The 15,141-nt window shown below is 46.2% G+C and overlaps 1 protein-coding gene across 2 annotated transcripts in view; it reads left to right on the forward strand.

Moving 5' to 3' along the window:
• TTC4 (tetratricopeptide repeat domain 4) overlaps positions 1-15,141 on the forward strand; it is a 501,109-nt gene that overhangs the window by 211,299 nt on the left and 274,669 nt on the right. For both annotated transcript variants that reach the window (XM_069642123.1, XM_069642122.1), the window contains one exon: positions 9,622-9,746. In XM_069642123.1, coding sequence (XP_069498224.1) covers positions 9,622-9,746 — 125 coding nt within the window. The remainder of the gene's footprint in view (positions 1-9,621; positions 9,747-15,141) is intronic.

Below are 15,141 nucleotides of genomic sequence, written 5' to 3' on the forward strand. Positions count from 1 at the left end.
AGTCGTGTATGTTTATGCCATTAGTGTCTGAAATTTGTTAGATAGTTTCTGTGATGTATTTGTGATCAATATGTATATTAAATACCCACCATGTGGGCCATGAAAAGGGGTCTGTTTTGTATGGATTTTTTTAATTCAAATTAAACTAATTTGAATAATGTTAGATGTGCACTGTGTCAATTTGTTTAGGACTTTGTGACAAGATCATTTAGCACCCTATCACTGTAGATGAGAGTATCTATGTGTTAATTTACATACCTTTCTCCTTTGTGTATAGGATATGAAAGAAAGAGGCTACCACTCTAGCAAACTGGTGGCCCTTTGCATTACTGAGGCTGATTTAACAGCCTGCGAGTAATAAGTCACTAAGGTAAATCCACTGCTACCAGCCATTCAAGTAAACTTGTACTTGTAACAGAAATGTTACCAAGTTAGTAAGAAAGGGGTTACATCGTATCCCCCAAACACTTCACAAAAGGTGGGGTGTGCTGGCTCTCTTAAATCAATGTAAAGTGTGTGTCCCACTTTACTTCTTGGGCACAGTTGTTCACCCAAGAAATAAGAGAATTTAAAATGAAACCAATTGCGTTTCAAATGCTGTGTGCAGCCATAGTACATTATAGTCAGTCCAACGTTATAGGAAACTGTAACACCAATCACCCACTATGGAGAGACATATAAAGGTCACCCATAAAAAGAGTAAAAGACTAGGTGAGAGTGGAAAAAGATTCCCACTCACCCAGGGACAAGGTCAAATAATGACCAAGCAAAAAGTTCTGGGTTTGACACTGGTCAGGAAGATTTATCATAAATATAAAAATCTTACCTAACAGTGGGACATAGAGTTTGACCCCTTGTCGGATACGTCCTCCTTAGGAAAACCCACCAAGTAGGGCCTTAGCAACTGAGCAGTACCAGTTCTCGTAGGTATGGCCTCAGGGTATCTAGTGGCATGGTCCACTACAACCAGTATAAACTGGTTGACTGAGGTCAAGGAGAGCAACAATGTCAATCCCCACCCTCTCATAAGGGACTCCAACACCTAAGAGGGACACTAAGGTTGCCACATTCTTGGTTACACATTTGCCAGATAATTGCTAAGCGTGGCAGCTTCTACTTTTGCTCTCATTTTAGTAGAACTACGATGAGAACATCTTTTGTACTCCAAAAGCAGCCAGTGCGACCTCCTGGGATAATTGTAGAAATGTGTTTTTAAAATAAATAAATAAATAAATTATTTGTTTAAACCACAAAATATTTTTACAAAATGAAGCTGAGATATACTTCACGCAGTCTTTTTCTCTTGAACGTTTGTTCTTATTTCCCAACTACATAGGCTCATTGGAGAAGGGACCATCCTCCCAGCAGAGTATATGCTTCTATGGCTCTTGAAAGGGACGCTGTCTCTATCCCCTGCTAAAGTCTGTCCTACAGGGTCCACCTTCTGCAAGTAAAGTCTGCAGCTCAGGATGGTCTCTGGGATCCTCTATGCAGGGGAGCATCTCCTCCACCTCTGTTTCACCAGTAGGTGGGTTTTCAGGTGTTTCTCTTTCTACCAACTGTGCCTCAGCTTGAGTTGGGGTCGCTGGGGTGGCCTGGATCTTTTCTTTGACAGCAACTCTTCTTTGAGGAAGGTTTGGGCTTGAGGCCCTTCTTTCATTTTGAGACTCTGGCTTTCTCCTTGGTCTCAGCGTTCTTCACGGAAGGTGTGGGTGATTATCTTTTCTTCGCTGAAGAGACACTGGATTTTTCCTTGGTCTCTGGGAAGGTCTCTTAAGGTTGCCTCCCTTCCTTTTCATCCTACTAGGGGGTTTGTATGTGCTGGAGACAATACCCAGCGTCTTCAGATCATTTCCTAGCAGGACCCTGCCAGGCACTTCAGACTGAACATTGACATCCTCACAGTCCTATGATTGCACTTAATGATGGCTGGCATCATGGGGCACATTTGGCTGGGACTCCTGCAAGCTTGGTGGGCCCTTTGACTTGGCTACATTCTTGGGGTTGAAACAACTTTCAGCCACCACAGTAATGCTGGCCCCGGTGTCTCTGATGGCGGGGGTGTCCTGGCCATTTTCAAGTACTAACCTTGTAATATTCTTTAGGGTTATCGGGGATGGTGTTATAGACATCTATATTCCGTTATTTCCACAGACCCGGGGACATCAAAGAAACTCTAGCTTGAACACCATTGGGTTCTTCAGCTGTAGTGTGAAGGTTGACACCTGTCATTGTAGCTTCTTCCTTATGGGTGAAGGCTAAGGAGACGGAATGGTTCCCTGAAGGTTTACCCTTGCATCTAGGATCCCCGGTCACATGGTCACCAAACTCACTAACTATAAATATGCAAAAGGTTCTTTGGAATGAGGATTTCTGTTAACCACCCCTTGATCTTGCTCCAGAAGGTTCACTAGCCTTATAAGGTTCATGGGGGAATTTACCCTTATGATGTTTGGGTGCCTCTTTTGGTGGTGGATTAGTGGAGGTATCATTCCCATCTTTCTTATGGATCTTCCCCGCCTCCTCCTTGTGAGGAGCCCCAGAATCCTTGAGTAGCACTGTTGGCTACCGACAAGTCAGCAGCTAATGCTATCCCCTTGGGGGTCAAGTTCTTAGCCAGCTGCTGTCTCAGATCTGGGTAACCGGCATCAAAAATGCTTTCTAGCATGGCAAAATTCGTTATGCCATCAAAAGTACTCACTTAATGGCATTAATCCACACTTCTACGTTTTTCAGGCTCTTATACACCCAACTTGCCCACAACACACTAAAACCTTTTTCCACAGTTTTTAAGCCTTCTCAGGTATTGGGAAGGGGTCTTCCCAAACCTGGCTATGCAAGCTAATCTCCTGTCAGACACCACCACCCAGTCGACAACCCTGAAAACAAGATGGGAAAAATTGCTGGGGGTCACGATTCCAGACGACGGGACAAACCCAGAAAGTTTCCTTAAACTCACTCTATAAGCTGATACAGTTTAACTTCCTGCATCAGGTGTACCATACCCCGGCCAGACTCCATAGTCAACGTCCAAACTTGTCAGCATGTGAACGGTGTGGTATGCCTTCCGCAAACTTTATACAACTGGCTTTGGACTGTCCAGCAATAAGTCGCTTCTGGAAAGAAGTACTGGAGTGAACTCCACAATAGTCAGTGAACAAATCGAACACCCCCTCCCTCCCAAGGTAGCAATGCTAGGATACACAAAGGACCTACCGAGTTCGGTGAGGAAGCTGACTGGCTTGCTGCTGGTACTAGCACAACAGAGTTGCCATGACGTGGGGGAGAGGTCGCACCCCCACCCCCTGGCTCTCAGCTATGGCTACAAGACATAGCATATTGTCAAGACACCGAGGCAAACTTTATCAGTACTCTGCCTCTTCACGCAAGGCCTCCAGACATATGGTGACCCTACATTGACTATATAATGTCCGCACCAGATTGAGACTGCTCACGCGATTTACCTCAACAGCCAACGCCACACCAAATTTACCATCTCCTTGGCAGGTGCCCTATGAATAAGTTCATGCGCAATGACATGACTGATGTATATCCTCTCATTTTGCTACTGGGGGGAGGGGGAGGAGGGAAACACATGGCACAATGTGGGAACTTGTTATGTTTTGAAATTCACCAAAAATAAAGTTTAACAATTTGTTTCTTAACTGTCAGAGTGATAAGAGCCTCTGATTTAAAGTTATCCATGTTACAGCTGTTTAGGTAATTATTGTTTTAGGTAGAATAAGCCTTTTGGATGGCTTCTCCAGACACAGGTGCAACCAAGACTCAATGCAATCCAACACTACTCCATCCCACCAGCTGTAACACCAGTATTAGGGGAGTTTTCCTAAAGTGTGCCTGGAGTAAGACTTTGTAGAACTCTCCCATGGCAAACAGGACCCAAATTCTAATGTAAGTCTGTACTACTCAAGGTTTCGGTAGTATGAAAGAGCAGCCAGGCTTATTTTAGGAGGGAGATGTGAGCTGTAGGTAAGTAAAATGTACCAAGTTAATGCATGGGGCCCAAAGAAACTCTTACAGACTTGTAGTCATAGTAAAATAGTTATTTATTTTATATACACAAGCTTAAAGTTAAATCTCAGGTAAGTAAGTACTATTTCAAATTTGGCAACACAATATAAAATCAAAGCAACATGTCGAGTGAGTAACCCATAAGTTAAGAATTATGCGCGTAATTGAACTGTAACGCTCACCTGACTCCCACAGAGGCGCTGGTCTAGTATGGGTTGCTGTGGCCTCTTCGAGCGTGATGCGCAGAACTCGGAACACCGACTGAACAGGACCCTCAAATCTTGCTTGTCTGGCCCGTAGGAATATCCTTCTGCAGATGAGAAAGGGGATTAACAGTCTGCAGAATAGTGTGCTTGCTCTCCCCTTCCCCCCTTCGTTCTTCTCTAACTTCCTCCGAAATCCCCGGTTGAAGCTCACCTTATGGTTTGAAAGGATGAACTCTCCATCCTGCTTCTGGTGCAGGGGCGCGTGTTTGTCCAGTTACTTCACTGGTTTTCAGAATGGCGCTGGCAAAATCCACTTGACTTTTCCGAGCAGAACGCCGTAAGTATGAAGATTACAAAAGTTCAAGTGTTGAGCCTCCTTTTCTGTTGGCTTCCTAACCTGTGATCTGTCCTTTATTTCAGGTGCAGAATGAAGGCGATGCGTTGAGGGATTGAATTGCCGATGGTAAACTCAGGTGAGTTAGCGATGGGGGCGACCCCTCTTAATGTGTTTATATTCCTCCAGTAATGTCTTTTGTCCTTTCCCCATAGGGGCTGGGGTGCGGTACCTGCCAACGAAGCGGCGCCGACCCGAAATGAGGAATGGTCCACCAACAGAAGACCGGTAAGTGTTATGGCGGAAAATTAGGCTTTCCTCATATGTCTCTTCTTCTCTCCCCTAGGCGCAGAGATGTGGCGACCAGAGCAGACAGTCGCGGTGGAGCCAGAAGAACTCCCGAGGACAGGTGAGTGAAGCGCGGCGCTGCAGCGAGCAACGCGGTGCTTTTAAATGAGTCTTTTCTCAGGAGCGCTGGCGTGAAGGTTCCGGATGCAGGTAAGAAGTTTGATAAAATTCTTGGTTTTCACCTTTCTCTTCTCTTCTTTCCTTACAGGTGTTCCAGGATCCAGGTGGGCGTGGCTGGAGACCAGATGCAGGAGCAGACACGGTGAGCGTTCAGCTTCTTGGATGCAGAACAACGTGAAGCGTGAGCTACTGTCTGGGCGTGGCTTAAATAGCCCCCAAAGTAGTTCCAGGTAAGTATCCTTCCCTGGCCACGCCCGAGTGGCAAAATAGTCCCAATGAAAAAATAGTCCCTTTCAGGTCTCAGGGAGGCCTGAATCTTGCAGCATGGTCTGCATCAGGTAAGTGCACAAAATACCTTCCTTTATGAGCCTGGCGCCTATGGCGCCAGGACTGATGTCCAACATGAGCCTGGCGCCAACGGTGCCAGGACAGAGTCCAAAGAGCCCCTATAAGGGGCCGCTGGGCTTTTACCCGGGGGCATGATGCCTGCTCCCGGTGGTGCTGGGCCTGGCCTGGTGCTCCGGGGGTAGGCATCATGACATGAACACAGTTCAAAGGTGAGTAAAATCACTTGCTACAGCAACTCAGAAAATGTCCTGTTGTAGGTATCAAAAGGTTAGGCAACACCAATAATAGCAGGTCAGTACTTTTAAAAGACTTGTATTACTTTTCAGAGGCCATAATGCCTTAGCAGTCCATCCCTATCTAGTTATGAGTTCTTCAAAATCAGATTGGAGGTAAAGCAGATAAGGCACAAATGGAGAAAAGGCAAAGTTCCAGAGGATTCTTCAATTACAAGTAAGTAAAGGACTTTTGTTGGCCAAAAAGGTTTCAGGGACTTTACGAATGTCTCCCTATGGGCGCACAAGTGTTAGGCCTGGCCGAACACCCAAACACCGGAATCAGCACTCAAGCAACAAAGAGTGGTACAATGACTAAAGGTATGTACTACCACGAGTCCCACAGTACCTGAGGAGTTATGAAGAAGATACAGCTGGATTCTTTCACTGTGCAGCAGCGGTGGGCCCGGTCTCCTGTTTTTTGGTAGTGGTGACGAAAGGAGGGACTCTGGTAGGGATGTCTCAGCAGCAGTTGGGGAAAAAGTACTCCCAATGAAAGGATTCTCTGTGCTCCAATGTCGGCCTGCAGTTTTGGTGCCTTTTTACAGTCTCCGAGGATAAACGTTTACCAACCGGTCAATCTGCTTTGATTCTTCGGTCCTGCGCTCTGGTGAGGGAACTTTGAGGAGGGTAGTGGGGGGGGGAAATCTTAGCTCTGGAGGACCACCATGAGTCTACTAAAGTTCTTGGAGGATTTGTTCACCGAAAGAGGATCACTGCAATAGGGTCATACGTCTCAAGGTATTGGTGGTTTGGTGCCCAGGAAGGTCGCATCACATCATAGGATGGCTCGTCTTGCATGTTGTCTTATGATTGATTGAGCCCACCAGCCAAAGGGAAGGAGTCATCCTCTTCTGAACTCCTCTTTTTATTAGAAAACAGGGCAATGACAGCAGTAGTCTCTTCAGTTGGTGGAAGATGCTGTAGATGTTTCTAGTCGTTGTCTTATGTCTGTTCCAGTGTTCCACTTGTCTTTTGCCTCAGGGTCCTCGCCTTTTATCATGAACCCACACTCCTCTGCAAACTCTCCCTGCAGTTTACAGAAAGCGGCTGGTGGCTGTACAATCAGGACAGCCAGCCCCCTAGTGGGATCTGTGTAAGGAAGGCATAGTATCAACAGTAAGACACACACGTGACCACAGTTCAAGGGTATTTATTGAATTTCAATTGGGTTTGAAGAACTCCTATCTAATCCTAAATCTAAAGATGGGAGCAAGCTACGACCATCAAATAATAATGCAGTCCTAGTGGTGTCTTGTCAAAATAAAAGGGCCTATACTAATAAACCTATTGCCAATCCTTAACTCTAAATACAAATAGTGCGGGAAACTATGTTAATGCAAAAGTAAAGTGATAGAGAAATGATGAGCCAGGATATTCAAGCCGTTGGCTTCCCTTCCCCACGTTTTCAGCAGGGGATAAGGCGGCACACTGGAGCTTAGCACAGTCTCTGGCTTCTCTAGCACGAAGGTGCAGTTCAAGACTCCAACATCATGGCCTTCTGTGTCAAAGTCTCTTTGCCTTTCAAAGTCTTTTCTTTCAGAGGGCCTGATGCAACAAACAAAGTTCCTTTCCTTTCAGGATTCTCATACGTACACTTTTCTCGTGTGATTTTCTGTTCACCTCAGATCCGTTCCAACACAAAATCTTCATTTAGTCTTCCTCTGCAGGGCTCGGACCAAAGTATTTATTGTGACACAAACTTGCTTTAACATAAAGCTTTCAATGCATCTTCCTCTGCTGGGCTTGGAGCAACTTTATCTACTTTGCCATCAACTTTCTTTACTGCACCAACATCAAATACTTACGATTGGGCATGGGATTTTGCTTGGACCACTTCGATTCACAATCCTTTGCCAGGCTTTCACTTTTGTCAAATCTCAGCTGAACACCTTACAGAGACTTTTGATTGAGCACACACGCGGTTGCAACCACTGTGTCAAAGGTATCGTATATCTTGGTTTCAAAGTTCAATTACTCATCTGCAGTTCAACTTTACTCACGTTGATTATCACATGTGTTTCATACAATGTTTGTTCCAGAGCTCGCCATACAATGTTGCCGCTCGTAACCATGGCTTCAACACAGACCTGTTATGTATTGGTCTCCCCAACTTACCGGCTGTGTTGATTTCACTGATGCTGCTTTGTTGCTGGAGCCAAGGACAGTAACACGGCAGCCGGCAATTCTCTAGTGCCTTGATTATCGACGGAGGTGGTCCCCGGGTACCTCTAACACTTAATGCAGGATTCCTCAAGCCTGGTTTCCTGGTCTTGCGCTTTCTTTACTCGAGGCTTCGTGAAAGTAATGGTTCCTTGTCAAAATGGTCAAGGGAACGTCCCTCCTTTGTCATCGTTCTCCTCATGTTAAACTGCCATCTTGGAACTGCTGTTTCCGTGTGTGCTTTGCCTCACTCGGAGTGTGCTCCCGTGCTCTGCCTTTTATCTGTGTGGGGAAGTGTAATGGAAGTCAGGTGTGCGTGATGGGCAGTAATTGCCTGACCATTGTATTGGTATACGTTTTCTCTCATAGCGGGCTGTCTGTGAGAAAGTGTTTGTGTTGTGAAATGGGGGGGGGCCTGAGTTCCTAAGTATCCTACCTTGTAGGATGGGCTAAAGGTATTACAGGGATGGGGATACCACATCTCACCATCCGGTGCCACACTCCACTCCCCGAAGACCCCTCACCCAGGAGATGCTCCCACACTGGTCCACCCCCAGGAACTGGATCCATGACAGATCCCTAGGGACTAGTGGGTGAGACACCTTCTGGTTCCTCACAACTGGTTTCTATCAGGCAGACCAGAAGACAAAGGACAGCAGTGTTTCGGGATCCTCCCCAGTTTCCTGTCTTCGCAGACACCGGAGCCTCTGTGGGCTTCACAAAGGATTCCTGCCGAATACAAAACTGAAACTAGGGCCTCCCCTACCCAGGAAGGCAGTAGGCCTAACACGCACACGCGTGCACGCACACACACGTACACACGCGTTTGGGTCAATGGTGACCATTCTGTGCATAACTGCAGCTGTGATGACAGCCTGCAAGCAAAAAGTTCACAAATGTTGGTAGAACAAGTCCACTGACACTAGCTATAACTGTATGCTTGTCACTGTAACAGAAATGTTACAGGAGCCGTTAGAAAGGGGATACTAGGGATCCCCTCAGCACTAGGGTGGTTTGGGAAAATCTTACAAAAGGAAAAGCTAAGAAGGATAAAACATATCCTGCTAACCTTGGGAACAGTAGTTCTTAAGGAAAATAAAGGAATATAAAAAAGGAGCCCAAAGGGCTCCCAGCAGCACTGCACAAAAGGTGCTGTTTCTGCAAAAGTGAAACACGAGTGCCTTTAAAATGTATGGAAGAAAGCATGACTCCATAAAACAAAGTAAAAAAAACCCAATAATGAACAGGGTTCCCATGGTCAGAGCAAAAAGAATGAATGAGGGGGAAAAAGCCTCCCTTCATTCAGGAGAACAAGAAAAAGGTTCAGAGGTCCAGCAAAAAGTGCCGGTTTTCTTTCAGGTAGAGGGGATTTGGCATAAAAATGAAAAACCTCCCAAGCAGCTGGGCTAGGAAGGATTGTAGCAATGACCAAGACCTTCAAGGCACCAGTAAGGTGAATAATGACTCCCAAGTTCTGTTCTTGTTTTCGCATGTGCCCTATGATTGTTTGGAACGTACAGCCTCCCAAATGATGTGAAACTGTCTTACCTTTGGCAAACCCAAATGTTACGAACACTCTGACAACTCACTTTTATTGTGGAGGATATTTGTGTATGTTGGCATTTTATAACTTGCCGATGTTTCTGCATAGATTTGTTGCAATTCCAATTTGTATGTGTAGTTAAAAGGTTGCTGTGATGCACGTTTTGCTTTTTGTGAAAAATGATTTGGAATTTTTCATTATTTACAAACCTGATTTGTGCTCAGACGTTGATGTACAAATATTACTTTCTTCTAGGTGCCCTGTGTCACTTGGAAATGAAGCATTTCACTGAAGCAATAACTTGGTGTGATGAAGGACTAGAGATTGATCCCAAGGAGAAGAGCCTTCTAGAAACCAGAGCTCGGGCTGACAAGCTGGAGGTGAGGAAAGCATGGCCATTGTGGAATGGTCTCCTATGCAGATATGATTGAACTCATTGGAATGATGCGTCCACTGCAGTGATGTGGGTGTAGGCTTAGTTCCACAGGTCTGCATTCCGTTGAGTTTATTCACACGCGCATTCTCCAGATTTGGATAAATTGAGTAGCAGTAGGTTGGTTCATAATATCCATAGCCAGCACCTAGAGACAATTCAGTTTGTAGAGATTGAAGAAACTGGGAGGCAAAGAGGGTAAGCCTTCCCATGTCCTGTGTGCGCCACCACCACCCCAGCCCGGGTCACCTGCTGAGCTGGCTCTGCCTTGGACGTAGATGATTTGCGTATGTTTGAATTTTGTTTAGAATTGTTTTGGGGAAGATGGTGAAAGGTTCTGGTTTATACAAGATAAGCACTCTCTCTAATCTACTTTTATTGTCGAAATTAATAATTGATTCAAGGGTTTCATCCGTCTTCAGGAATATTGCTATTGTCTAGTCCAAATGCTCATGGCAAAGCATATCTTTATTATGACATGAATGTGTCTTGCTTCTTTCACATAAATAGCCTGACTTTCCATAGGGCATTTATTAAGTGCAAACATATTACACGCAGATAACCAGTTTTATGGCTCTATATAAACAAAGCATGACAAATAACATATATACATCAATAGAATGAAGTTAATATAATAGAAATCTAAACTGTTTCTCAACATACCGCAAAATAAAATGTTTCAACACGGGATTAATTTTACAGAGCTCGTAATGAGATTAAATGCTTCTTTAATTTAAATTGAGACCCTATGGTCACGGGATCTATGGAAATTGCCAACTGATCAAAAGTCCTAGATGTTTGAAACCTAATGCTCAACCAATTTGGACAAATATTCTGGGGACAATCCCATTAAGAATTTTCCAGATCTGGATCAATGCTCAAGTATGGATTTGATAATCGATTGGAAGGCAACACAGAGTGAGAATGGCCTTGGGAGACATCAGATTTCTTTAGCCACAAAGAAATCCAAATGGATCAAATTGCGCCAAGTTTCATCAAAGATTTTTTTGTAATATTCAGTAATACTTGGAGGAAAATGCAATATTGAATTCTTAATAAAGCTACTGCCTGCACAAATCTTCTACCTTCATTTCCATTAAACAGATTGCTACATCTGCCGACATATTATGTAGATGAGTGTGCAGATTACCAAACTGCATTTACTTGATTAGAGTAAGAAAAATGGCTGGTCAAAAAGAACACCCATATTCTTAACCAACACCAAGGGGGTGCAACAAGATATATTGACCGTTGAAGGGGGCGAGAGAACTTAGAGGGCAACCCCTTTTTGTTCTGCAACCACTGCTGTTCCACAATCACACATGAATTCCACTGGGGGTGTATACACAGGCCGGACATGAGACTGTCCAGCCTGTCAACAATGTGTCTGTGTAAATTACTGTCACATGCTGCCCTCCTTGCTAGCCCATGGAAAGGGGAAGCAGGAGTGGCATGTGTGTCTGGACCCAAGGCACAAACAACAACACGAGACAAGCCTCTATGGCTACAGCTGGAACCTACAGTGGATGCCCTCAGATGCCACCCAAAGCAACACACTGTGTTGAGAAGAAATAAAAAATCCTCTGGTTTCGTGGGCCGCACGGCTATGATGGATTGGGAGAGCTGTCGCTGTTGTCACCACCCTTTGGTGCAGCATTAGAAGGTGGTAGTGTTAAGGGAGGGAGAAGAAAAAAAAAGGGTTTTATTGGGTTAAAAAAAGTTGGAAGTACTACTGCCTTCCCTAACCGTAAAAACAGTACTGATATACAAAGACAGGGTTCCTTGGGAGAAAGAAATTGTATATCTGCGGGTAAGAGTCAAAACAAGTGGTTGTGGCAACTTTAGGGGAGTCACAAAGGAAAACACAAGATAATGAGCTGTTCTGGTCATCAGGAAAGAAAAACACCCTGGCCCTACCGGGGGTGCCTGTCCCTAGACAGCAGATGGTGCAGCGCCTATCTAAGAGAGATGGGTCAAGAAGCTGTCCCTGACTCTATACATAATTTACAATTAATTGTAGATCGGATACATTGTTAGAAAAAAACAGCCTAAAACGAGGCAACCACTGGAAATGAAAGTGTCTACCAGAGTGTGACTAGATCTCGTAGACTACAACCGGGCTGCATCGACGAGCATGGAGTAACTGGAGTCATCAGGAATTATTCTGTATGTTTACTCTGATGGCTCCTTTTCTTTGCATGCTGGTGGTTGTCAAAACAAGGAAGCAAAAGAACAAAAGAACAAAAAAACTGTATTAAGAGGATCAAGTCTGCTTAAAAACACAAAGTCCGAGAACTCTAGGGCTTGCTATAGAGGGAACTCACACTTTGTGAGTTTTGGTTAGTATTCACTGTACCCCCTATCTGTATCAGGAGTATCTAGTTATGTTGTGGTGGAGCCACAACTGGTATGGTCGACCAGTTTTGATGATACACTGGTAATCAGACCATCTTCTTGAGGACGAGATTTCTTCCAAAGTAAATCTAATGGGTCTTCCTGCTGACCTCTAAATCGGGCAGCAATCGGCAGGCTGCTTGGGATCCTGGATTTTTGATAAAAGGCAATGTGGTCCGTATGGAATCACTGCGTGAAAGGTGTCTTGATGAACGACTTCTGCAGCCGGCTCGCAGGACTGATTTGCTCGCAGCTGCAACATAATGGCTCAGAGGTCCCCATGCAACACCTCACAGGATGCAGAGTTCCTCTGTGATGGTATGAGTCAACTGTTGCATCTGCTGCTCAGACTGTCTACTGCGGGCTGCCTCAAGTGCAGCCAGTGTAGTTCTGAGTGACCTATACTCTTCCCTCAGGGCGTTCCTGTGTGCACGGCCCTCTGCATCCAGGGATGCCCACAGAGCCCTGAGTTCCGCCCATAGGCTCCTGTTGCGGGCTTTCATGTGCAGCATGTGGACCGCCTTGCCTGCAGCTGGAGCTCCACCTGTCTTTCTGGGGGCATCATGGAATAGGCTATCATGCCCTGAGCCAACAACTCATAGGACGCCCCCTGTTGCCGTGCAACACCATACATGGACTGCTCCCACACAGTATCGCCAGCTGACACACGGCCACTGCGTTGGAAGACCCCACGCCTGGCAGGCCCAAGGGAAACCTGGACCTTGATGTGATGTGCCGGTCTGTGGTAGAAGGACTGCATCCCTCCCTTGATCAGCTGTCCCAGGACCAGGAGCCAATACTGTAGAGTGTGACCCTGCATCCTTAACCACCACAGACTGACGTACCAACACTGACTGGCCCTGTGAGGGGTCTTCACCCCCTGCAGATGTTTGGGACACACCAGTACCCACAGTTGATCCACTCACCTGCGACAGTGTTGAGGAAGCCGTATCTGGTTCACCACCAGATCCAAAGGAATCATGAGAGGTGGAGTCCTACTGAGTCAGGGCCAGCATGGACTGTAGCACCAGTGGATCTTCATGGGCTAACACACCACGTCCTCAACGTCCTCCACTGGTGGTTGGTAGCGGTTTAGTACCCTGTACCACCTCCACCTCATCCTCCTGTATCAAGTGCCTCATCACCTGCACCTGGACAGAAAAGGAAATGAAGACCCATGTTAATTGTACAGCCCACTCACACAGCTACAATAATGTTCACATGCAATACATTAACCTGCCATGTCACAAAAAAACATGCACGTACACAGTGTAAATGGAAGTGAAGGGAACTGTGAATGCAGCCATGGATGTGTGATGAAGGGCTCAACAACCCATGTAGTGCATGGGTGAAAACGTAGGCTCAGAGGACCTTGTCGGAGATCAGATTGTAGCCAGGTCACTAGTAGCAGGGGAGAGGAGGAGAGTAAGTACAACACATGAGGTAGCATCAGATGTGCCTTCATACCTGGAGAAGGTACACCTCCAGTTCCATTCAGCCAGAGAGGCTGTACCAGAGGGAGGTCCTAGCCAAAGACAGACATCAACCACCAACTCATTGCAATGAGGAGCTACTGACCAAGAGTGATTGTGAAATGGTTGAATGAAGACTATGACAGTTAAGCAAATCTTTAAGATGGAGTTGAAGTAGTATTGGACCCAGGACACCTAAGGACTTGTCAACAATGCACAGGTTTCAGGAACGAACAGTCGTAGCCACTGGGAGACAGTGGCATCATCACAGTCCGAGGGAGACACAATTCATGGCCCCAACCCAAAAGGACACTTCTCACAGTCCATGTCTGGATGAGTTGCAGAGGCAAGAGAGTTCAACTACCAAAATCCATTGAGTCTGTTGCAGTAGCCCACCATAGGTAAGACTAGTGCTCTGTAGACAGTGAGCTGCAGGGGTAATGAGAGTTAAGGAAGAATACCTCAGAAAAGGAGCATCTGGCAGGGTGACCTCTCAGAGACGTCACAGATTAAGTACAGAAGGAGAGTGTGGAGTGGAAGATCAACACCGGCTACCCGCCATCACAGCTTGGAACAGGAACAGTGCCACAAGAGGCTGCACAGAGAGTGACATGGAAGGGATGCGAATGTGTGGTGAGGACGAGTGTCAGTGTGCAGCATATCTGATGCATGCATTCTACAGGACATCAAGCACGTGTCAGTCCACCATGACATGCCCACCCATGTCAGTCATGTAAATAAAGGCAGAACTGTCGGTCAATCACAACAATCCAGCCAAGCAACACACACATGTCATGGACGCACACGCATCACCACTCGCCGGACATGTCCTCATAATTTGGCAGGTCTCCCACACCTTTGATCTGCTCCACATCAATTGTGTCACTGACTTGTTCTTCATGTTGAGTGAGCTCATCGTCCTCTTGTACTGGGCCACCTTCAGTCAACAGAGTAGAGGGGTAGGCGCTACCCAGCTTCTCTTTGGCTCAGCGTCGCAGGTCATTATACCACTTCAATGCCTCAGAAGCTGTGAGCCACTCATTGCCCAAGGCGTTGATCAGATCAGTGACGTGTTGCCATTGGGCCATACGCTGAGCATGCATACGTGTGCTCTCTGCCTGCACCAGCATGTCACATCCGTGTTCCCAAACGTAGTCCACGAGGATCTTGAGCTCTTCATCACTGAAGCTCCTCTTCCTCTACGTTTGGGTATCCTGTGAATTGCCTTGGGTTGGAGCCTGTCCCACTACTGCTCGCTTTGCCTTCTTGCGAGACGGTGCAGACGCCGAGTGGCTGGGACCACTTGGGTCAGTAGCGGCTGGAGCACTGGTGGACTGGGCCATGGCATCACCCACCGATGTCTGGACAGGAGGTTGCCTTGCAGGTATCCGTACCTGTGTGCTGGTGGCTACCACTTCCCCAACACGTCCCTTCTGATTTGAGACAAGGACTACTGCATCTGGTTCCCTCTGTACC

Source organism: Ambystoma mexicanum, chromosome 1q (assembly GCF_040938575.1).
Source record: "Ambystoma mexicanum isolate Mex_15411 chromosome 1q, UKY_AmexF1_1, whole genome shotgun sequence".
Taxonomy (NCBI): Eukaryota; Metazoa; Chordata; class Amphibia; order Caudata; family Ambystomatidae; genus Ambystoma; species Ambystoma mexicanum.